The 23,658-nt window shown below is 44.8% G+C and overlaps 2 protein-coding genes and 1 long non-coding RNA gene across 13 annotated transcripts in view; 1 reads left to right on the top strand and 2 right to left on the bottom strand.

The window, feature by feature from the left end:
- NTNG2 (netrin G2) overlaps window positions 1–13,954 on the top strand; it is a 123,804-nt gene extending 109,850 nt beyond the window's left edge. For all 9 annotated transcript variants that reach the window (XM_082207830.1, XM_082207832.1, XM_082207834.1 and 6 more), the window contains 3 exons: window positions 755–922; window positions 3,455–3,589; window positions 12,741–13,954. In XM_082207830.1, the coding sequence (XP_082063956.1) occupies window positions 755–922; window positions 3,455–3,589; window positions 12,741–12,964 (527 nt within the window). In that variant the 3' untranslated portion in view covers window positions 12,965–13,954. The remainder of the gene's footprint in view (window positions 1–754; window positions 923–3,454; window positions 3,590–12,740) is intronic.
- LOC309523768 (putative helicase senataxin) lies at window positions 3,601–23,547 on the bottom strand. Of its 3 annotated transcripts, XM_082207896.1 has the most exons (6): window positions 23,329–23,547; window positions 22,232–22,419; window positions 19,157–19,244; window positions 16,135–16,216; window positions 14,018–14,100; window positions 3,601–7,310 (listed from the first exon to the last, which is right to left on the bottom strand). In XM_082207896.1, exons 1-6 carry the CDS (start codon window positions 23,347–23,349, stop codon window positions 7,302–7,304), a joined length of 471 nt encoding a protein of 156 aa, XP_082064022.1. In that variant the 5' UTR covers window positions 23,350–23,547; the 3' UTR covers window positions 3,601–7,301. The 3 variants fall into 3 exon arrangements, 2 of the variants coding, with proteins under 2 accessions (XP_082064022.1, XP_082064023.1); XM_082207897.1 differs by lacking the exons at window positions 3,601–7,310; window positions 14,018–14,100; window positions 16,135–16,216 and adding an exon at window positions 16,780–16,986 and having other exon boundaries at window positions 23,187–23,547; XR_014215583.1 differs by lacking the exons at window positions 3,601–7,310; window positions 14,018–14,100; window positions 16,135–16,216; ... (1 more) ...; window positions 22,232–22,419; window positions 23,329–23,547 and adding exons at window positions 16,780–16,986; window positions 17,871–17,906.
- Window positions 9,046–12,732, bottom strand: LOC309523789. Its single transcript, XR_014215626.1, has 2 exons — window positions 10,844–12,732; window positions 9,046–10,403 (listed from the first exon to the last, which is right to left on the bottom strand). It is a non-coding gene; the product is annotated as an uncharacterized lncRNA (long non-coding RNA).
- Window positions 23,548–23,658: the final 111 nt, after the last annotated feature.

The following is a 23,658-nucleotide window of genomic DNA, read 5'->3' as shown; positions in this document are numbered from 1 at the left end:
CTGGACTCCCAGCTCCCATCATCCTTAGCCATTGGCCATACTGGCTAGAACTGATGCTCATTGGGAGGCTAGTGAGATTTGGAGATCCACAGATGTTCCCCATTCCTGATGCAAAAGATCATAGTAGCCCAGTGTGGAGCCAAGAGCTTCTGCGATGAGGTTTGCTCCAGATAGATTCCTGGGGCCCTGCAGAAACTTACATTTGCTCTGGTATAACTACTGCTATTAGTAAGGGCGACTATTTTCTTCCCAGGAGATAATTTGCAAAATATGCTGTAAACAGATCCAGAGACATAAAGGCTTAAAGATTCTAGCTATGAAGGCCTTCTAGTTCTCTTAGATCAGGGATGAAAAATCTGGTGCCCTCCAGATGTTGTTGGGCTCCCAACTCCTACCAACCTTAGCCAGCATAGCCAGTAGTCAGGGACAATTGGAGTCCAACAGCATCTGGAGGGCCAAAGAAGCCACACACCCCCATCCCTGATCTAGGATACCAAACAAGGACATTCTATACCCTAGGAATAGCCCCAAAGAGTAAAGAACTGGACCCCAGAATGGACCCCTAAACAGTGGCAGCTGAGCAATCAACCCAGCTGGTTGCATTCTCCTCTTCATGCGGCTAAAGCACTCTTTGCATGCAGTTCCTCTCCCTGCAAGGTGCCTTTTATTGCAACAGCCCCTGACATTGTATGGTATGCCAGAGAGAAGCTTGATTTCCCACCCACATATTTTCCTGCTCCTTTTGCTTCCACAGATTGTGAATGTTACGGTCACTCTAATCGCTGCAGCTTCATTGACTTCCTGAACCTAGTGACCTGCATCAGCTGCAAACACAACACTAGGGGGCAGCACTGCCAGCACTGCCGGCTGGGCTACTATCGCAATAGCTCCGCAGAGCTGGATGATGAGAATGTATGTGTGGGTGAGTAGTGCTCAGTTTTGCTCAAAAGCCATGAAGCCTCCTTGTTGGTGTTGGTGTTACAGGTAGAGACCCTTCCTATTGTTTATCTCAGCGGCTATCCAAAGATGTGGGAACCTGTGGCCTTCTAAATGTTGCTTGAATACAAGGTCCCATCCCTGACAGGGTCCTCCAGATGTTGGTGGACACCCAACTCCCATCAGCCGGCATGGAAAACAGGGGTGGTGGTTGGGTAGTGTAGCCAAACATCTGGAAGATCTGGGGTTTCCCATTCCTAGTTTAAAGCTGGCTGGGATAGTTCAGTCCATAAAGCATGAGACTCTTAATCTCAGGGTTGTGGGTTTGAGCCCTATGTTGGACAAAAGATTATTGCATTGCTGGGGGTTGGACTAGGTGAGCCCTGTGGTTCCTTCTTGCTCTACAATTCTAAGATTGTAATTGCCCTAAAGCAGGAGTAGCTCACCTGTTGCCCTCTAGGTATTGCTGGACTCCAATTCTCATCAACCTCAGCCACCTTAGGCTCTGGTCAGAAATGATGGGAGTTGTTGCCCAGCAACATCCATAGACCCATAGGTTCCTCTTCCTGGCTTTAAGTGGTGATGGACTGCCTAACCAATTGAGTGAGTTTGTGTGTGTGTGCTGCCTCCCCCTTAACTTACTATTGTTATTTTTACCCTTTTCTGCCCATGGATCTTGTTAAGTGACTTCCATGATTAAAAACAAATCAAACATTGATACTTAGAGAACAACTCCTGCTATAAAAATGAAACAACTTCATGACAGCTGCAGATGAAAACCAACCAAACTTTGGCAATGGTCAAGCTCAAAATCCCTAGCTTTTGCCTAAATGTTGACATCTCAATAAAAAATGCTTCCGCATTGGAGTTGTTTTCAGGTGTTTTAATTGTTCCATCGTTTATGTGTTTGCTGCCCTGGGCTAGTTTTGGAGAAAGGCTGAAATACAATTTCAGTAAATAATAGTAATTATTAATACTACTACAAATCATCATCATAGCTGTGACTTCACAAAAACCTAGTCTTTTTGAGTGCTCATTCCTCCCCATTGACCTGGGAATCAGGAATTATTATTTTTAATCATTTTTATTTAATAAACCATATACACTTCTTCTTCTTCCATACCTCAGTGGTTTACAAAATGAATCCAGCATGGGATCACTTCTACTCCCATTTTCTTTGCCCATAGCTGGAGGACAGACTCTCTTTAACTGGTAATACATAATACTTCACTTACTTCAGAATGTGGTACGCTATCCTTATTGAATTTGAGGTTTCCCCTGCTCATTCTGCAGCTCATTCTGCCCCAAAGCCCTACCATGCCAGCCCCACTGCTGATATCCCCTCTTTATGTTGAGGATCAGTTGCTTCAATGCGCTCCACGTGGGGCTAGCTTTGAAGGTTAACTCAGAAACTACAACAAATCCAGTATGCAGTAGCTGGACTGGTGACTGAAAGTGACAGCCAGGACCATATTGCACCGGTCCTAAAGGATCTACACTGGCTTCCAGTACGTTTCTGTGCACAATTCCAAGTATTGGTGCTGATCTTTAAAGCCCTACATGGCTTCGGCCCAGTATACCTGAAGGAGCGTCTCCACCCCCATCGTTCAGCCTGGACACTGAGGTCCACCTCCGAAGGCTTTCTGGTGGTTCCCTCATTGCGAGAAGCAAAGCTACAGGGAACCAGGAAGAGGGCCTTCTCGGGAGTTGTGCGTACCCTGTGGAATGCCCTCCTGTCAAATGTCAAGGAGATAAATAACTTTACAAGTTTTAGAAGACATCTGAAGGCAGCCCTGTATAGTGAAGTTTTTAATGTTTGATGTTTTATTATGTCCATATATCTGTTGGAAGCCACCCAGAGTGTTTGGGGTGACCCAGTCAGACAGATGGGATACAAATAATAACATTATTATTATAATCACCATATTTTTCACTCCATAAGATGCACTTTTTTCCTCCTAAAAAGTAAGGGGAAATGTCTGTGCGTCTTATGGAATGAATGTGGTCATAGCTGGCTCCCTTTCCAGCCCTGCCCCCTTGCCCAGGCCTCCATTGTTGAATGTTCTGCAGAGGCTGTTTGTCTCCCCAGTGACATGTGACTGGTTGATTAGATTATCATCTGGAAACTGTAGAAACGGCTCCCTTTCCTTTCCTAAAGAAGCTGAAGAACTGTGAGCTGAACCCCATAAAAACAGGATTTTTTCCCCCTTTGCAAAGTAAGCTCAACAACTTTGAGCTGATCCTCAAAAAAGGGGGCTTTTCCCCTTTGCAAAAGAAGCTGCACAACTGTGAGCTGATCCCCAAAAAAACAGGGCTTTCCCCCTTTCCTCCTCTAAAAACTAGGTGTGTCTTATGGTCAGGTGCATCTTATTGAGCGAAAAATAAAATATGGTATTTGGAAAAGGAACCAGACATTAAGCAGGAATTTCATGTGGTCCCTGAACAACCCCGATCTACGCTGACACAGCTTTTCTTTTTGTCCTGTTTTGTTCCTTCTGCACTGTTTTGGCTTTGACAGATTGCAACTGCAACCGTATAGGCTCAGTGGCCAACCGCTGCAACGAGACCGGCTACTGTGACTGCAAAGAAGGTGTCACCGGGCCAAAGTGTGATGACTGTCTGCCTGGCTACTACTGGAGACAAGGCTGCTTTCGTAAGCATCACTGTTCACCTGTAGCACAGGGGAAAGCTCTCCCACTTGGGCAAGCAGCAAAAGGGGGCACAGAGCTCAATGACAGCAGGAGATGGCTGGGAACAAAGGAAGCTGCCTTACAGCAAGTTAAGCCAATGCCCCCTCTATCTCATTATTGTCCACACTAGGTGTGAGGAGCTTTCAGTCCTCCAGATGTGGATGAATTACAACTCCCATCAGCCCCAGCAACCATGGCCAATGTCCACAGATGATGATGGTGGGAGTTGCAATTCAGCAACATCTGGAGTGCCAAAGGTTTCCTGTACCTGGTCTACACGGACTGGCAGCAAGTCCCCAGGTTCTCATGTAGGTGCCTTTCTCAACGCTCCCTAGAAATGCTGGAGATTGCACCTGGGGCACTCTGCATGCAGGTCATTGGTTCTACTGATGAGCTATAGGTCTCCTGATGAACATATGGAGCTGCCTTCTACTGAGTCAGACCATTCGTTCATTAGCTCAGTATTGTCTACACCAGTGGTTTTCAACCTTTTTGAGTAGGTGCCCTTGAGTAACCACATTCTTTCTGTGGCTCGCCTGGGGTTCCATTACAGGATGTGTGTAAGTGGGGATTTACCCCGTTCCGCACCCACCCCACCCTGTACCGGTGCAGTTTTTGGCATACAGGTAAGTGAAAGTGCACGTGCTGACAGGAACACAAGCAATGCCACTGCTCTATAGGGGGACCAAGCCTTTCACAAAATTAGTGTTTGCATGGGGGTGCAGAGGGCAAAACAAAATACAGATCAGAAGCAGAAAACTTTTGTTATTGCAGGGAAGGGAAGTGAGAAACACACAGTGCAAGACACACATGCAGACATGGTCCTATCCTGCAACATTCTCCTTGCCCTACAAAGCTGGGTGACTGTTAAACAAAAGAAGGGTTGCTGGGAGGTGGAGTGGAAGAGGGGGAGATGTTGGGGGTGGAAGGAGAGAGAAACACAGGAGACACTCCACCACTTTCAGTAAGTTTTTCAAATATTACACATAAAATTCTGATACATATTATTTTAAAAAAATATTTTCTATTTTCTATCTCCCAACCCCTCTTCCCCCTTTTTTTCATTCCCCCCCCACTTTGCTGCACCCTATCTTTACTCTTTTTTATCATAATCATAACACAATAATCTTGATATATTTCCATTGCTCATAGTTCGAAACATGGTTGCAGGTTCTTCACATTTTAATAGTTCCTCAAATAATCTGAAAAGGACTTCCATTCTTAAAAAAGCCAAAAAATACCCAGTCATCATTAAATTATTTTAGCTGTTCTGATTCAAGTAAAGTCCATTACTTTACTTATTCATTCTTCTTTAGTGGGAACGTCTTTCTCTTTCCACTTCTGAGCATAGGCAGTGGTGTCCAAACTTTTTTCAAAGAGGGCCAGATTTGATGAAGTGAAGGGCCGTGAGGGCCGACCAAAGTTGTTACCCTTTTTTTAAGATTGAAGTTGTTGAGGTGTTTTTAGGATTTTACCCCAGGAGATAAACTGGCCAGATTAGACCCCTGAAACAGATTTTGGACATGCCTGGCATACAGTATCCTACCTGCTGTACATAAACAACTTAACCATCCTTTTTTGAATTTCTGTCCCTATAATCCCTAGCAGAAAAGATTCAGGTGTTTGTGGTATCCTCACTTTAAACAATCTTTTTTATCTCATCATATATTTCCCTAAATACCCTAGCTTTTTTACGTCCCCCACATATGAAAAAAAGGACTGTCGGCTTGTTTATACTTCCAGCAGTTATTCTTCTTATACATTTTAGATAATTTATCAGGTGTTAAATGCCATCTATCATTTTGATATAATTCTCTTTTAAAGCATAGCAAGCGGTGAATTTCATGTCTACTTTCCACAACTTTCCCCATTCATTTCTATATTATGTCCTAAATCTTTAGCCCATTTTATCATTACCAATTTCACCATTTCATCTTTCGTCTCCCATTCTAATAATAGTTTATACATTTTTGAGATCAGTTCTTCTCTTCCTTCAAACACAATATTTTCGAAGTGATAGTGGGCAGCTTTGTCTAGTGCCCTTTGTTATAGTGCACTTTTCTGTTAGCACTCCATTTACTATTATACTTGAAAATTGTTCTGTATATATTGCTGCTTTTATTCCTCTCACAGTTTTCTCCCCCCAGCCCATAATATCCAATATTTTCCCCATAAAACTCTGCAAAACTTTATCAAACACCTTCTCTGCATCTAGAAAATCATTGCTAATTGCTTATCTTTTCTCTTTTCAAAATATTCTATAGCATTTAGTACAATTCTAACATTGTCTTTTATTTGTCTTGTCGAGAGAAATCCAGCTTGATTTTCATGAATCCAGTCCTTTAAGACTAATTTAAGTCTTCTAGCTAATATTATTGCAAACAATTTATAATCACATTTGAGAAAGGAAATAGGTCTATAGTTCTTCACCTGGGTTGGATCTTGATCTCGCTTTGCTATCAACGTAATATTAGAGTGTTTTCAGGAGTCAGGCATTTTCCCTTGAAACATAATATTGTTCATAACCATTTGTAAAGGTTGGGCTAAACAGCCTCAAAACCTTTATAATAACAAGCAGTTAGGATGTCTGGCTGTGGCACTCTATTAGTCTTTGGATCATTTATTGCTTGGTTCATTTCCATTGCAGAAATAGGGAGATTCAATGCATCCCTTTGTTCTTTTGTCAAGGTTGGCAACTTCCTTTCTTTCAAATATCTGCCCATTGCATCTAGGTCCTCTTTACCACCTTGATATAACATTGAATGATATTTTAAAACCATCTTTATTAGTTTTTCATTATACGTTATTCCTCCATCTATAGACAGTATATCAGATTCAATTTCCTCTCTTTTTTCAATTGCCAGGCCAGCAGCCTTCCTGGCTTGTTAGCAAATTCAAAATGCATCTGCTTCAAACATTTCAGCTTTTGTTTCATCTCTTGGTTTAGTAACACTAATAGCTGGGTTTATAAGAGTCTTATCATTTGTACCAGTTTATTATCACTAGGTTTATCAACTAAACACTTTTCACAATTTGCTATTTCTTGTAATATGCCTTACATCTTTTATTTATTTATTTATTTATTGCATTTTCAATTTTACAAACAAGAACACAAAAAAGCAAAATACAAGCATCATATTCCCTTTGACTTCCCTCCCACCTTTTGGTGGATCCTTACGTTATAATTTTCATTCTGCATCTCCTCAGTAACTTCAATTATTGTAAGTCCTTGGTCCATCCATAATTCAAATTTTTACCTACTAATGAATGTAATTGTTTACAATAGTTTTTCAAATACATTATAAACTTCCCCATTCTTGTTAAAATTTTATTCTTCCTGGCTCCTGATTCTTCTTGTAAAGGTAAAGGTAAAGGGACCCCTGACCATTAGGTCCAGTCGTGGCCGACTCTGGGGCTGTGGCGCTCATCTCGCTTTTTTGGCCAAGGGAGCCGGCGTACAGCTTCCGGGTCATGTGGCCAGCATGACTAAGCTGCTTCTGACGAACCAGAGCAGCGCACTTGTAAGTTTTACCAATTCAGCGTAGTTCATTGATGTTATCTGCCACTCTTCCTTCGTCGGAACTGTATCTTCTTTCCATCTCTGGGCTAACAAAATTCGGGCAGCTGTGGTCGCATAAATGAACAATTTCTTCTGGTCCTTCGGAATCGCCGCACCTAGAATTCCTAAAAGAAAATGTCTTGCATATTTTGATCTTGCACCTTTTTGATAAGTGCTTTGTTATATAAAGAAGCCTCTGACAACCACATTCCCAGCATCCTATATTGTATTTAAATCTGTACTTTTCCCAAAACTTAACTCAAAGAAGTCAGTCATACATGTAAATCCCTTTTGCTTTATCTCAGTCTTTCTTAAGAAGCTGTCATTCAGCACCCTTCTAAAAGCAGCATTTCGTTGGCCTTTGATAATATCAAATATCAAATTATGGTCTTGGTTGTATTTCAGTTTTCTTAAAACCAGATACTATGGGTTTTGATTTTTTAGAGGCTCTATTTGCTGGCTGAATGATCTATGAAATCTTTAACCAATGGGAATTTAAATCTCCATACATATTGCAGATCCATATTTTGTGCCACCTCAAAAAACACCTTTGGTAACTTACCCTCTGAAACCACATTGGGTGTAGTTTCTCTGTCCATATCCCCTGAAACCATATGACATTTCCATCGTATTTTTCAAAGAGTAGATAGTCCAACTTTTTACAAAATTCTTTTTTCTCATTTGGTGCATAAAGTTCCACCAACAGGATTTTACGTCCCACTGTTGTAATTTCCACACCTATTATTCTCCCTTCTTCATCTTTAAAAACTTGTTTCGGTTCCAATTTTGGATTCACATATAACACCACGCCTATCTTTTTTTGCTTTTTCCGATGCAATAAATTCACACACAGAGAGACACATATATAATTTTCTCATTTTACATACATTTTAACAAAAGAAAATACAGATGTATACAAAAACAATCTACATTTCCTTCAGCTTCCTCCCCTCCTTTCTGTGGTTACAAGGAAGCCCTGCTTAGGGAAGTTTTTAATGCTTGGAGTTTTATTCTGTTTAATATTCTGTTGGAAGCCGCCCAGGGTTGCTGGGGAAACCCAGCCAGATGAATGGGGTATAAATTATTATTATTATTATTATTATTATTATTATTATTATTATTATTATTATTATCTTTCATCTCAATGTAATAGATTCTTGACCTATTTTTTATTTATTAAAAAATTTTCTAGGAGTCCTTTTGATATGTTCTCTTGCAGACAAATTATATTCAGTTTTTGTTTTAACAATACATGAGGTCTTTAAATGTTACTATTGAGTCCATTTACATTCCATGATACTAATTTATAAGCCATTATTTTGAAATTTTAAAGTCCTTTTCTCACAGAATTGTGTGGTTCCTTTGTATCTTGCTGTTCTTCCTCCAACTTCTCCAGTTGTTCTGCTACTGTTTCCAACTGTCTCTTCGAGGAATCTTGCGGTTTTTGCAAATCTGCACATCTTTATCTCTTAGCTTTGTAAGTAAAACTCAGTCCCTCTGGGTATTCCTATCTAAACGGTACCTTCTGTTTCTTCAATGCCTCAACCAAAAATCTGCGTTCCTTTCTTTTGTTTAGGATCCTTGATGGGATTTCCTTGAGAATTCCAATCCTCTGAACATCTATTTTTAGATGGTTTTGAAAACGAGTTTGTAGAATTTTATATCTCAGCGCTCTTGAAGTAAATTGCACCAAACAGTCCCGTGGGAGTTTCTTAGCTCTCACATATGATTATTTAATTCTATAATCTCTGTCTATCAAATTCTCCATCATCTCTGGTGGTAGTTGTAAAAAAAAGACGCAAATTCCTTTCCTTTCCTTAAAATCTTCTTCCCAAAGCTCCAGGAAACCTCTAAATCGTAAAAAAAGAGATTCTTCTTGATACGTCTCCAAGACTGCAATCTTGTCCTCTAAGGTTTCTTTCTCAGCCTGGAGAGCTGTCACTTGACCTTGAACTTCTCCTCTGCATTTTTTTGTATCTTGGCTCTCCTCAGAAAGTTTTTTTAACTGACCCTTCCAGCGATGTCCTTTTAGCCAAGTCTCTAATGTCACTGGAACAATCTTTAATGTTCTTCGATAACTCAGTCAATGCTAAAGTATTTTGTTCTAGAGGTAAATGAACTCCCATCAAAATTTCACTGGAATCGCCTTCAACTGGCAGTGACGCTTTTCTGCCACCGGCCTTCGCCATTTTCGACCTTGAATCTATCATATCCCTGTTTTACCACCAGATGGTAGTATACCCTCAAAAAATATTTGTTGCTTTCCACACTGATCTTCTCTTGTCATGCATGACCTTATTTCGCCACAAGACGGTAGTATTACATATATTTTCTAAGAATATATGTCTGTTTATATTCCACAGTGCTCTTTTCCCATGATCCCAATCCCCAAATCTTTGGAACACAGCAAAGGATCCCTGGGGACTCATTGCACCAAACTCAAGTATTTATATTGTAACAAACGGAGTCCCTTCACTACAATTATTAATTGAAAATAATCATGGTAGAAACAGTTCTTTATATAATTATTAGTTTATGTCCTTCTAACCACTCCTTTCTTCAGCAACCCAGTGTTACTGTAATTCATCTTAAATCAGCACACATTCCATTTTAATAATTAAGCTCCTTTCAGTATAATTGTGAGGAAATTAGGGTAAAGAAGGTATTACCAAATGTTCGTAGAGAAAATCTCCCTGCATCATTTGCCACCCCTGTTACTCACGGCAACAAGATGTTACTTTACTTAAAGTTCTTTAGACCCAGCACACAGATTTATTTTGCAGCTTGTTGTTCACCATTTTCAATGGGCTGGTGCCTTCAGCTCATCTTTGTAGTTTTACAGTCCAAATTAATTAGGATAGAAGAGAAAAGAGCCACTTCATGAACAGCCTGGCGCAGCTATTCCTGAGGAATCATCAATGGAGTACCTGAATGGCCCCTTGTACCCATCTCAGACAGCATCCTCCAGCATCGCTTACAATGGGGAGAGCCTCTTTTCGTGCTGTGGGCACCCTACACCCCCCCGGTAACTCCTGGAGGGAACAAGGATGTGGTGCGGTCACTGCCATTTTAAAATCCCTCACAGTCCCGTCCCCCATCCCCCCGGTGGAAGAGTTGGCTTGCTCGCCTGCTAGCTGCCCTGGAAGTCCATTCTGGTTTCTCTTCTTTCCGTATTGCTGCATTGCAAATTTAAGCATGGGACCTAGGTGTAAGAAAATCTGGAAGCAGGAAGAATAAAATAGCAGGCAACATTAGGCCAAAACAGACATCAGTTGGCCATAATAACTGGCAGTCATAGGAGAATGCCATCATTGTTGACAGCTGCTTTGATTTCACGGTTTTAAATCTTATTTTTAATCCCACCCCTTTTTTTCCATTTATTGCAAGATCTTTTGTTGGGCAGCATGCAAGTAATGGCCGCAAATAAATTGGGGAGACTTTTATTTCTGTCCTGAGACGACCCTGGAGAGGACCAAACTTTGTGGCTTTTGGGTTGCTGCTAATATTACCCAAGTAAAGGCTCTGCAGTAAATTAAATGTGTTACAGATGCCTCCATCTCTGTCTAAATATGTGGCTTTGCAATCAAGCAAAGAGCTCTGGTTGCCCCATTTTGAAGAGCTACAAAAACTGAAGGAAAGGAATAATGATCAAACCTACCAGAGGAGCTGGGGCAACTTCAGGGTTTCAAATCCTCCACACTAGGTATGAATCTCACTGGGTGTGACCTTGGGGGCCAGTCACTGGTTTTCAGCCTGGCTTACTTTGCAGAAGGGGGAAGTGGGGGGAAAGAACCACGTACACTACCTTGAGCTCCCTGTAAAACAGACGGATATCATTGTGCTAACACACACACACACACTGTTGGGACTTCCTTGCAAGTAGTAGGGATGAAAACTACAATTTCTCCAGAGCAAGGAATAAAGAACCCTTTCCACAAATGGCACCCTTCTCTCGTCCACCTCCAAAACACACACACACACACACACACACACACACACACGACTTTAGCCATCTAGGTGCCTGCATGTACTGTTGGTATTTACTTGTAAGTAGAAGACAAGCACCAGAGCAGTAAATAAGGCAAACTTCCCACATTGCATAGGCTGCTCCATAACTGGATTCCTCCTGGCTGGAGCAGGAGCAAGAGTCAGGCCGGGCTGGGGAGAGAGACAGAGAAATAGATTGAGAGAGAGAGAGATTGCAGATATGCAGGAAGGACGGCTGATGTGAAAGGGAGAGAGAGAGAGAGAGAGAGGAGGAGGGCCCTCCTGCGGCACCCCTGACCAAACATCAAGTCACTCAAGAGTGCCGAGGCACACAGGTTGAAAACCTCTGGTCTACACGGACTGACAGTAAGTCTCCAGGTTTCCACCCCATCCCCTGGACGTGTCAGGGATTGTAACTTGACCCATCCGCATGCAACATAGGTGCACTGAGCTCTGGCCCTTGAGGAGTAGAATGATAAGAAGCTGCCTTATACTGTGTCAGGCCACTATTCCAAATAGCCCAGTATCCTCTACATTGCCTGGCTGCAGCTCTCTGGGGTTCCAGGCAGAGTTTCTCTTCTAGTCCTACCTGGAGATGCTGGATACTGAACCTGGGGTCTTCCACATGCCAAGTGGATGTGCAGAAGTTCCCAGCATCAATTCCTAGCAGCTCCAATTAACAATTCTGGGTAGCAGATGTAGGAAGGATGTGAGACAGACACACAAGGCAGCAGAACAGGCAAGACGGACAGGAGCTACAGCAAGGGTGGCAAACCTGTAGCCCTCCTAATGTTGCTAGACTTCCAACTCCTATCTGCCCCTGCTAGCACAACCAGTGCTGAGGGTGATGAAAGTTGGAGTCCAATTACAGCTATGAGGGTGAAGCATAGCTCAGAGATAGAGCGCGTGCTTTACACGTGGAACAGGCAGAAGAAAACTCACGAGCCCCAGCAGTATAGTCGGGGAACAGGGAGAGCCTTCCAGAGGGTGCTGCATTTCACTTTAAAATGCTGGGGACCTTCCTGTTCCTTCTGCTAGGTGAGGCCCTGGCCTTTTGCCCCAGAGTTCTGCCCTGGCGCCATCATTCTCTTGCCTCCAAATCAGACTGGAAAAGGCACTAGACCAGGAATGATGGTTGTGGTGGTAAGAGTGTCAGACTAGGACTTTGGAGACCAGGGCTCAACTGTCAAGCTTAGAATGACCCTGAGCTAGTCACTGTCTCTCTGCCTAACCTATCTCCCAGTGTTGTGATGAGGATAGAATACAGCAGGAGAAGAACTATGTACAGCACCTTAAGAGCCTTGGAGGAGAGGGGGAATATGAATGTATTAACAGTGGTGATGATGATCATGACAGTGAGACTCCTGCCCCAGTCCCAGGAAGGATGGGCAGCCATCAGGGGCTAGCAGGCAATAAGAGTCGCATAACAAGTTAACCATCCCTGACCAAGATAACCAACTTCGTCCAGAGTTGTGGTTTGTGTAGGGTTTCAAGAAAGTGGGGATGAGCCAAGGGGGTTCCCCCACACGAACAGAGTTCAGCCGCTCTCCCTGCCTCTCTTTCCACAGCTAATGTGTGCGACGAGGAGCTGTTGATTTGCCAGAATGGGGGCACTTGTTATGACAACCAGCGCTGTCTCTGCCCACCCAACTTCAGGGGTGTCCTCTGTGAGCAATCCAAATGTGAGGGAGAAAACAAGGAATGTGACTCTGCCTCAAGCACGTACCTCAACCTCTCGGCCTTCCTCATCAGCGTGCTGGGCCTGCAGCTGCAACACTTTTTGGACCTTTGAAGCCCAGGAAACCAGGGGACGGGGAATGCCTCATGGAAGGACAAGAGGGGAAGGGAAGGAGGGAAGGTGCTCACAAGTTAAGGGAGCAGGGGGTTGTCTCTCTCTCTCTCTCTCCCCACCACCAGCCTCTCTTTCCTCCATCCAACAGGGAAGTGGGGAGAGAAGCAGAAGGCATTCAAGGGACTGTACTCTCCCCCTTCTGCCCAAGTAGCTGAGGACCCCGGCTGGAGGCAGCTGCAACATTTCAGAGGCAGAACTGACTCTTACCATTGGGAAGAAACAAGGTGCCACGACTTTGGGGTGGTGGCAGTGGCGCTGGCAAAAGACTTGCCTCGCTTCCTCTTTCTGTTCAAGGGTGACCTTGCGACCCCTGTTCCACTTTGCACAGGAGGAATCTGCCAAACGAAAATGAAACCATGCCACAAACCTCTGGCGCTTAGTTGCTTGGCTATTTCTCCTCTGTCCCTTTTCCTTTCCTCCTTACTCTTATTGTTTTGGAAGCAGCCCTCCTAACAGAGACTGGCAGCTATAGAAAGTCCAGGCTGCGGGGCAGGGAACCTGCAAGATTATACCCACCTTGCATCATCAGCCTGCTCCAGCACAGGCCTAGAATTATATTGTTGCCTACAAATCAAGTTGCTGAATTTATTAAGTTTTTGTACTTTTTTCAGTTTTTATTCCGTTGGTTGTGAGTCTTCGATTCCCCCCTCCCCCTTTTCTCGCACTCAAGACCAGAACTGAACAAGGCCTCTGTATCGCAACAAAAAGTGTAATGTGTGTTATCCAGGCTTCACCGTATAGTTTACGGTTCTCAAATACTTTTTATTTTGGTAGAGAATTATTTTTGTTTGGATTATAAATGTTCTAAAGAGAGAGAGAAGAAGAAGAAGAAAAAGAAAAAAATGAACCACCACAGCCTCTAGAGACACATCTTACCATAAGTGTTATGGTGTAATAATCCTACTACAGTAAAGCAACCTAATAACTGCTGCACGGTCTCAGTTTTTTCCCACCTTCCCACACACTCTGTTAATTTACTGATAAGAGCCTTACCAAAAAAAGGAAAGAAGCAGAAGCAGATAAAAGTCTCGTTGCATTTTCATGACACCAAAGACTTACGCACAACTGCTGGCGGGCTGTTGGGAATGAACACACAGGTTTCTTTTCAAGACTCATATAGCAGAATGCATTTCTGCAATTTCCCCCTAATTATTTTTACGCTGGTAGCCCAAGGACTGCTAATACGCACGGCATCAAAAGCAAATCTGGTCCTACTTGTGTTCCTATAGTAAGGGAGGGGAAGATGAGCAACAAAACACTGGGAGGAGTGTTCTTGCTTAGAGTGGCCTCCAGTGCTGTAGTGTAGGCTACACCCAAGGGCATTGTAGTCCGGCACCATATTGGCTACTTTCTATATGTATGGGATCAAGAACATCAGTTAACAGACCATTCTGGATTTTATTCTCCCTTTCCAACTGATTCAGCATTGCATCTCAGATCATGTCAGGAGACTTGACCCCTTAAAATTTTTGGAAGTGGTTTTTTTTGGGGAGGCAGACTATGCCTGTGAACCTCAAGGACAAAGCTCTGTTAGACCTCATGGCTTGTCTGGGGGGGTGGGGACGGACCATGACTTAGCTTGCAGCAGCAGCAGCACATGACAAGCAAAGTGGCTGCAATCTCCTCTCCAGGAGTCCATGGTTAAGCTTAGCCTTATGTGCAAAGTGGGTCAATGCTATGCTAGACCTATGCACAATAACCTCTGGTTCACCTCAGACAGGGCTAGAAACTGTGGTTTGAGGCCACAACCCCCTGAAAGCAGCCTTAAAAGGCAAGAAAGAAAAAGGTGCTTTTCCAAGCAGCTGCTGAGGCTTTGTCATATCACGTTTTAAACATTAGGATGAAAATGCACTTTGGGGACTCCTTGCCCAAGGCCTTCAGAGCACAAGAGCCACAGCTCACAGGAAAGGAGAATTCATGCCATGGGCAGCTGGAAGGTACACCTGAACTTAGCAAACTGAAGTTTCGTATCACACACTTTCTTTCTCGCACACCAATGTTTGCATTAGCAGTTACAAAGGGGTATGGGAGAAGGAAGGTTCTGCAGAACATCTGCTTCAAGATCTGCAAGGACCATTCTCAAAATATCTTTGCAATAGTTGCAGGAATGGGGGGACACATTCACACACCAAGCAATTCCTCAGACTCTGGGAGAAAGCTGCCCAACTCATTTTGTATAAAATTCCAGGATTCATTTTTCCTCTCCCCCATCCCCTTCCTAGCTTGAGATGAGTTTTAAGTCAAACTCCCCAGACAACTTATTCCAAGAGGAGTCCTTGTGAAAGCCATTCAGCTGCCGTGGAACAAGATAGCTGAGGGCTGGTTTACACACAAACACCCATCTCTTGGACTTCCATATCATCCAGAAGTCATGTGTGTGAATAGGTCATCACAGATCAAAATACCACAGGAGAAGCCTTCACCACGTCACAGACATAATGAGATGTCTCCAATCCTAGCCCTACTCAGAGTAGACCCATTGAAAACAATGACCATTATTAGATCCATTATTTTCAATAGGTTTATTCAAGTATAACTTACATGGATACAACCAGATGATCTTTTTCAATAGAATCAGTCCCCATATTCAGCTGCAAGTTAAGAATTGAGTATTCAGAGCTAAGAGAAACCCATACATATATATACATATATATACATATATATATATATACATATATAGGGACGCGGGTGGCGCTGTGGGCTAAAGCCTCAACGCCTAGGGCTTGCCGATCGAAAGGTCGGCGGCTCGAATCCCCGCGGCGGGGTGCGCTCCCGCTGTTCGGTCCCAGCGCCTGCCCACCTAGCAGTTCGAAAGCACCTCCGGGTGCAAGTAGATAAATAGGTACCGCTTACCAGCGGGAAGGTAAACGGCGTTCCGTGTGCGGCTCTGGCTCGCCAGAGCAGCGATGTCACGCTGGCCACGTGACCCGGAAGTGTCCCCGGACAGCGCTGGCCCCCGGCCAATAAATGTGAGATGGGCGCACAAACCCCACAGTCTGTCAAGACTGGCCCGTTCGGGCAGGGGTACCTTTACCTTTATATATACATATATATACATATATATGTATATATGTGTGTGTGTGTGTGTAAATAAAGTTTAGGCAGCTTACCTTGGACCAAAATACATTTTAATGAGATGGTGGAAAGTTGAGAGCAACTCAAAGCGCACAGGCAAAGGAGAAAATGGGGACCCTTTAAAAATAAATAATCAAGATTATGGTCTGCGAGCAAATTTCAAGAACTGTAGCTCTAAATCGTCCAACCCTTTTAAAAGTGAGTGTTGGCTGGTGGAAGTTAAGTAGCTATAATCATATTCAACTACCCTACAGATGAATAAAAATCTGAGCCCAGGATTGAGAGCCCACTCTGAATTGCGTACATTGTTAAAGAGGAAAGGGGCGAGATTACTTGGAAGTGGTCTCAAATGCAAGAATGCTGTGCAGGAGCCAGTGACTGCACACCCATCAGCCATAAGGCCACAGAGGTTGCTACACAAGGTGGACACAAGAGTGTATGAGGGAAACAGCCGCTGAAGCAAACTGCTGTCTATTAAGAATCATCTCAGAGGTCAACACCACCCTGCCAGCAAACACACTGTTATAAGAAAAACATTCAGAAAGAGCAAAACATACTGTGAAAACAACTTTTATTTTGTGGCTTGGGGGTTCTATTCCCCCCCCCCAAAAAAAAATTGTTACCGTGCTTTTATTACTGTGATGTCTTCCATTACCAGAATGTTTATTTATTACCAGAATGTTGCCCAGGAGCTTGATGTGACTCAGCCGCCACACTCACCGGCCCTCACATGGCTTTCTCCAGCCTCTGCTGTCCTGGCAGAGACTTCAGGATCTTCTTAGCACTACATGCAAAGCAAGGAATACTGTTGACATGGCATTTGAGGGCTTGATAAAGGAACCTCTTTTCTGAGCATCCTGAATCAAGGCATTCCTATTTTAATTTTACTACAAAGGGATTAAACAAAAACAACAACCACCAATGAATTATTAGGACAGGAGACTAGCAAGGGTTGGTGGCGATTTATTTATTCTCTGCTGTGCTGCAGGAAAGTGGGAGTCAATGACTGGGTGGGTCTTGGACTTCCCTTGCTTTTGGAGTGCACCTCTCAAACAGCTTTCAGCTGGGGGAAATGGGGGCCTTAGCCTGAAAAGTGTTCTTCACCCTTCCTCTAAGGCTGGCTGAATTAATCTAAAACACTAAAGGTAAAGGGACCCCTGACCATTAGGTCCAGTCATGACCGACTCCGGGGTTGCGGCGCTCATCTCGCTTTATCGGCCGAGGGAGCCGGCGTACAGCTTCTGGGTCATGTGGTCAGCATGACTAAGCCACTTCTGGTGAACCAGAGCAGCGCACGGAAACGCTGTTTACCTTCCCGCCGGAGTGGTACCTATTTATCTACTTGCACTTTGACGTGCTTTCAAATTGCTAGGTTGGCAGGAGCTGGGACAGAGCAATGGGAGCTCACCCCGTTGCAGGGATTCGAACCGCCGACCTTCTGATTCTGCAAGTCCTAGGCTCTGTGGTTTAACCCACAGCGCCACCCGCATCCCTAATCTAAAACACCAGAGACCACTAATAATGGGTGTCAGGAGAAAGGAGGACAAACTTCCTCTGGATTGCACCCACTGGTAAACAGTGATTTGTGAACACGCAACAGAGGATCCCTCCATTATGCCTGTACTCGGGCTATAAGGATCCTTCCCTCCTCACTGCAGTTACAAAACAAGCAGCAGCAGCAGCAGGGAAATGAGTGTTTAACAGGAATCCGTTCACAACTCTGAACTTTACAGGAGCAAACCATCATTGCCAGGCCTTCCAATGGACAAACCTGGATTGGAGGCCCTCTAGTGGCAAAGTTGTTATGGTACAAGGCTGGGGAAAAGGACCACATGAAGACTTTGCACCCATATGGGAGTAACTGTGACCTCATGCAGGAAAGTGCCAGGATGGAAAGAGGGGAGTCCCCCATGCCAGCTGCTTTATCCCCCGACTGGGCGCCTCCCTGGGAGACAACTGGCAGGACAGGAGTCTGATGGGACAGAGGCAACCAGCATGACAGAGGGCGGCATCCCTTTCTCTGCTGCCCTGCATACAGCTGGCATTCTAGCACAGAGGAAGGAGTGGGGAACTTTTGTGGCCCCCAGAAGTTGCTGAACTCCATCTCTCACCGCCCCTCATCATTGGCCAGGCTGCTGGGCATCGCACATCTGCAGGGCTGCAGGATCCCCGGCCCTTACAGCATCTCACAAACACCTCCCAGAAATGCCATGCTTGGCCTTGCATGGAAAACCACAGCGTTCAATGGTCAGGAGTGATGGGAGTTGTAGTCCAGTCCATTAGCTCTGGAATACCATACTGCCAGTCTAAGATCAACTGGTGAAAGAGCTAAAGTAACGTAAGTTTTACCATCTATGAAACCCGAGTTTCAGGTTCCTCTGAGCGTCCACAAGCAGGGACAAAATTGAGATGGCACTGACCCCCCCAACAGGACCTTCTCAGTGGTAGCTCCCTCTTTGTGGTGGCCCCCTCCCTGGGGAGCTGCGCCTGTTTCCCTCATTGTTGCCTTTCAGGAGGAGTTTGAAAACCTGTTTGTTTACACAGGTGCCTTCGGTGGCTGAAGGACACGGGATACGGGATGAGAGAATGCCTTTTCCAAAGAGGTTTAGAACTGTAGCTCTTCTTAGAAGGCTCTTTAAACCATTGTTTTGTGTCTTATATGTTTACTGCCCTGGGCTCTGGAGGGCTGGACTTAAATTCAATAAATGAATGAATACATGTGGCCCAACATTTTCCCCAACCCCGCAGATTCAACAGATTGAATTGTCTACAACACCTCTGGCCAGCCTAGATCCCTCCCGAAGTTTTGAACTGCAATTCTCACCTGCCACAGCCAGAGCAGCAAATCTGTGCCCCCTTTTCAAGGGCAGGCGGAGAGCACCACATATAGACACAGCGTACTGGGCCTGTTGGCACCCTGCTCCTCCAAACAACCCTATGAAGTAGGCCTGATTTATGGCTTTGGGAGGCAATGGGGGGGTCTTGGGCCAAGCCCCACACACTGCCAGGGCACCCCCACTGGCCCTCCAGAGAGAGGCTTTATGCCCTTCCATGTACCATAAGCGTCTTCACGTGTCCCAGGATGAAGAGGCTATACTTGGCCCGGGTGAGGGTGACATTCAGACGCTGCAGACTCTTCAGGAACCTGGAGAGGGCAAAACAAGCCACAGGTGAAGCTGGCTCAGGATGGACAGTGCCCCCCCCCCCCGTCCTCCTAGCTGACCACAGTGGGGTTCACTAAATCCCTGCATTTGTAAGTGCACTACTAAAAGGTTTCAGGCATTCCTACCAAGGTTTCCATGTCTATGTATAATTTCAGTGGGCCTCCTCTGAGTAGAGACAACCCCCTGCTGCCATGTTTCTGCTTTACATTTTTTATTGGAGGCCCTGATTTTGATCAATTTCGTTAGTGGTGAATATTTATTAGTGATACTCATTTATACATGGTTTTTTCTCTTGCTTTGCAATATTTTAGCTTCTCTCTGCCTCCCCCATAGGTGCTTTATGAAATACCTTTTAAGATTATAATTTAAAACACTCAAAATGGTTGTTTATTGATAGCTTTAATTATCATTTAATTTAATTGTTCCTTGGGTGCCTCCTTTATTGGACATCATTTGAGAGCAAAGTGAGAAGCTTGGGGCATAAATCTTAGAAGTCAGTCCATGATCTGCTTTTGCAATTTCAGCTACACCCCCCACCACCATGTGGCTTCCAAGCACAGAGTGCCCTTCCACCCCCCCAGGTGGAAAGGAAGTGGGCTGGTGTTGGGAACCAGCTTTAGACCTTAGCCGCACACACACATCCCTGCAGCACAAACCATTGGCGGATTAATATTATTTGTTGTGATTCATGTGAAAACTCTCTCGTTAATATTTCAAAACTGTGCCTGAATATTTTATTCATTCCAAAGGTGACTTGCAAAACAGAAAGGCACCATTAGCGCAGCTGTGACCTTTTTCTCCTTCTCAAAAAAACAGGAAAAACCCAAACCTGTAAAGGAAAACCCAAAGAAGTGCAGCCCTGTTTGCCTGACTTCACCCCATCAGCCGTCCGTGGGGCCAACAATTCTGCCGGGTCACATCTGAGAGCCCCAAACCCCTTGCTTGCCAGGGAGGACAGGGGTTTGGGGCTCCATTTCTCCTCTCCCCCAGTGAGACACAGCGGAAGCTCCCTCAGAGAAGCCATTTTGCCTGCGTCAGGAATGGGAAGTTCATTGCAGTAAGAGAGCTGCAGTGACGAAGCTCACATGGCCCAGGCCTGCCCTCACCCCCTGCAAAGACTATTGTGGGACCACAAACCTCTCCTCTCCTGGATCCCCTTAGGGGCATCGCAGGGGGCTGCAAGAATGCGGCCAGAGACCAAGAGGGGCTCTAACAGACAACTGTGACTTGTGGACAATGGCCCACACACTTGACCACCCCAAGGATTGCACCCGAGCCCTAGAATGGCCAGCAGAGGCACCCCAGTTGACACATCACAAAACAACAGGAGATGTAGACTGGAGAGGTTACCAGAGTCACTGAGTGGGCTGTTGCACCTCACTTGGCCCTTCTTTAAAATGGGAATATATCCTGTATTTAACACACTGCTGTTGCATAAAGAAATGATTGGTGGTGGGGTATTTTTGTACTGAGCTATCAATCTGCATACACTTCACTATCATCATCCAAGAAGAGAGTTCCCTGCCCCAGGGGGCCTACAATGTACATTTTAACAACAGGGAAACAACAGAGAGAGAGTTTTTATTTTATGAAATAAGTAAGTGCATGCAAGTCCAGCAAGGGATGGCTGCCCAAGTGTTCTTCAGCAGCAGGGAGGGCCTCACATGAAAGGCCTCACCAGCGACACCACTTTTGAAGGAAGATAGGGAGGGTTATGGCGCACTGCAAGTGTTCTTTGGCAGGGCATTCCAGACCCAAAGGGTCAGCAAGGAAGTATCAGGGGAGTTGTTCAAAGGAACAGGAGGCCTTCCGGCCACTGAGGGTGGTAGAGATGAAGGAGTGAAGGTCACTGGTCAGGTGTTCCAGAGAGCAGGGGAGATGGTGAGTGGAGGAGAGGCTTGTCTGCGGCTGCAAGGAGTACGCAATCTCCACATGCAGAGGCAGTCCACCTCTGAAGACAAGGTGCCCAGCTTATGGGTTTCCTAGAAGCATCTGGAGGCAGTGAGGTGTAGTGGCTGGAGTGTTGGACTAGGAGCTGGGAGACCAGGCTTCAGATCCCTGCTCAGCCCTGAAAGTGGGCGGCCGTGGGCCAGTCATTGCCTCTCAGTCCAGCCTACCTCACAGGGCGGTTGTGGGAATTAAATGAGAGGGAGAACCATGTATGGCACCTTGAGCTCCTTGGAGGAAAAGGTGGGATATAAATGCAATGAATAAATAAACTGGATCCTTGCCTTCATCCAGCAGGGAGATTATGGACAGAGCTGGCTACCTATTGCACTTTTGTACACCACAGGGATGGGGAAACCGTGGCCCTCCAGGTGGTGCTGGACAGTATCCCCCCAACAGGCCATCCTGACTGGGGCTGTTGGGAGTCCAGCAGCATCGAGAGGGACACAGCAGGTTTCCCAGCTCTGATCTAAGAATCTCACTTTTTAAAAAAAGAGCTCGGCAGCAGCAGCTTGGCATAAATATAGGTACTTTCCACTAAACAAATCCAGACAAGCATCAAAGAGACATAATTCAACAGTAACATTTCAGAAATGGTTAGAAAGAAAGATTATTATTGTTTACGTATCAAATCAGGTTGCCAGAAGGAGTCAGGATGGATGCCTATGATCATGTGCAGAATTTTCACTCACCTGAGTACTCACCTATAGTGTCTGAGCAAGTGTATCCCCCCCCCTCTAAAACACACACACACACCAGATATGATGTCCAGGTGTTGCCAGACTACAAGTCCCCCCATCCCTGACCACTGGCCCTTCTGGCTGGGGCTGCTGGACTCCAGCAACATCTGGAGAGCATAGCCGACCCACCACTGGACTTGGGGGTTCTGAAAAATCCAGGATAAAGTGGAACCTTTGTCCACATTCAGGTTCATTCATCCACATTCATTCGTCCACTTCTTCTTCTGCAATGTCTGTTGACTTGAGGTGAGATAATCAATAACAAAAAGGTGACTACGCACATGTCAGTTTTCAAGGCACGGTTGTAGATGTAGTTAGAAGGGAAGAGGCAGATATCAGGGTGCATCCTGTACTGAGTGGTCAAGCGCAGGTCTGGAAGCCTGTCAATGACTTTATTCTGGAGCTGCGCATCCAGCAGTCTGCACAGCCGCTCCCTCAAAGACTGCCCATAGCCGTATTCCTCAGCTCTCTGCCAATGTGGGAAAGAAGCAAGAGAAAGGAGGAGGAATGAGACTTTCAGTGGGTAGGTCAGGTGCAGACAGCAACTAAAGAACAACAGGTTGCCATGTGAAATTGCTCCCTGCTCAGGGTACAGTTAACAAAAACTACCCCAAGTAGCCACAAAATTAAGGGTTACAGAATACAATGGTCAGACTTAAGCTCTCAACACATGCCACCAGATACAGTACTTGACACCATTTGAAAATTAATTCTGAACCCAATAGGACAGATAAACCTTTTTTTATCTATACCCTACAAAATATTCAACAAATCAGCATTGGGCAATATGATCCTGTAAAACAGTTGTGGGAATCTGATTTAGGCATTAAAATTGAAGAGATGGATAGGCAAGGCAAAAAAAGAAAAGAAAAGAAAGGTGAATCACTCTCAACTCATATATGAGAGAATACATTTAAGCTATTACATATATGGCATCTGACCCCACTGAAATGCACCTGCATTAATAAATCACTCTCACCTTGGGATTGGCAAGGTTGTAATACAACTGGTACAATTTTCCACATGGGGTGGACAACGAGAATACGCACAGCCTTTTTGGCAAAAGGTGTTCATATAAATAAGACACACCACAGGAGAAGTACAGTGCACACCAAGTTTAGGACTGTTAACCACTTTCAGGGGAAAACAGCTTAACCTTTACTACAGATAACTGATCACTTATTGTGGCAGCACGCCTATCGGTGACACAGAATTGGAAGAGACTGGAACATTTACATGTTTTTCGCTGGAAACAAGTGTATGGACAATTGCCTTACTGAAAAAAATGGACAAGCGAGTACAAGCACTGAGCAGCACAAGAGCAGCAGATGACTTTATTGACATTTGGAATCCTTTCATTGAGTTTTCAAATGATAACCTGCACAACCGGCATCCACATACAGTACACGTGTTCTCATAACACAGAAGAGTGCACGTGCCCGCTCCACGTTATCCCCAGGAGGCAGGACACGCAGCGCACGCAGCTCCCAACGGGGAGAACGCTGGCCTGACAACTATTAAAACTTCGGGTTTCCTGCCCTCATTGCCGCCATATGCGGGGTGAAAAGAGAGTGTTACTTATGCGGCGTCCTTCCCTCCTGAGACATTTCTATGTCCGTGAGGAGATGCTCTTTTTAAATAATGATGACGATAATGATGATGTAAGGCTGTGTGTGTGTGTGTGTGTGTGTGTGTGTGTGTGTGTGAG

Source organism: Podarcis vaucheri, assembly GCF_965113315.1.
Source record: "Podarcis vaucheri genome assembly, chromosome: Z".
Taxonomy (NCBI): domain Eukaryota; kingdom Metazoa; phylum Chordata; class Lepidosauria; order Squamata; family Lacertidae; genus Podarcis; species Podarcis vaucheri.
The sequence above is the reverse complement of the archived record's forward strand: the minus strand, read 5'-3'. Positions and strand labels throughout refer to the sequence as shown.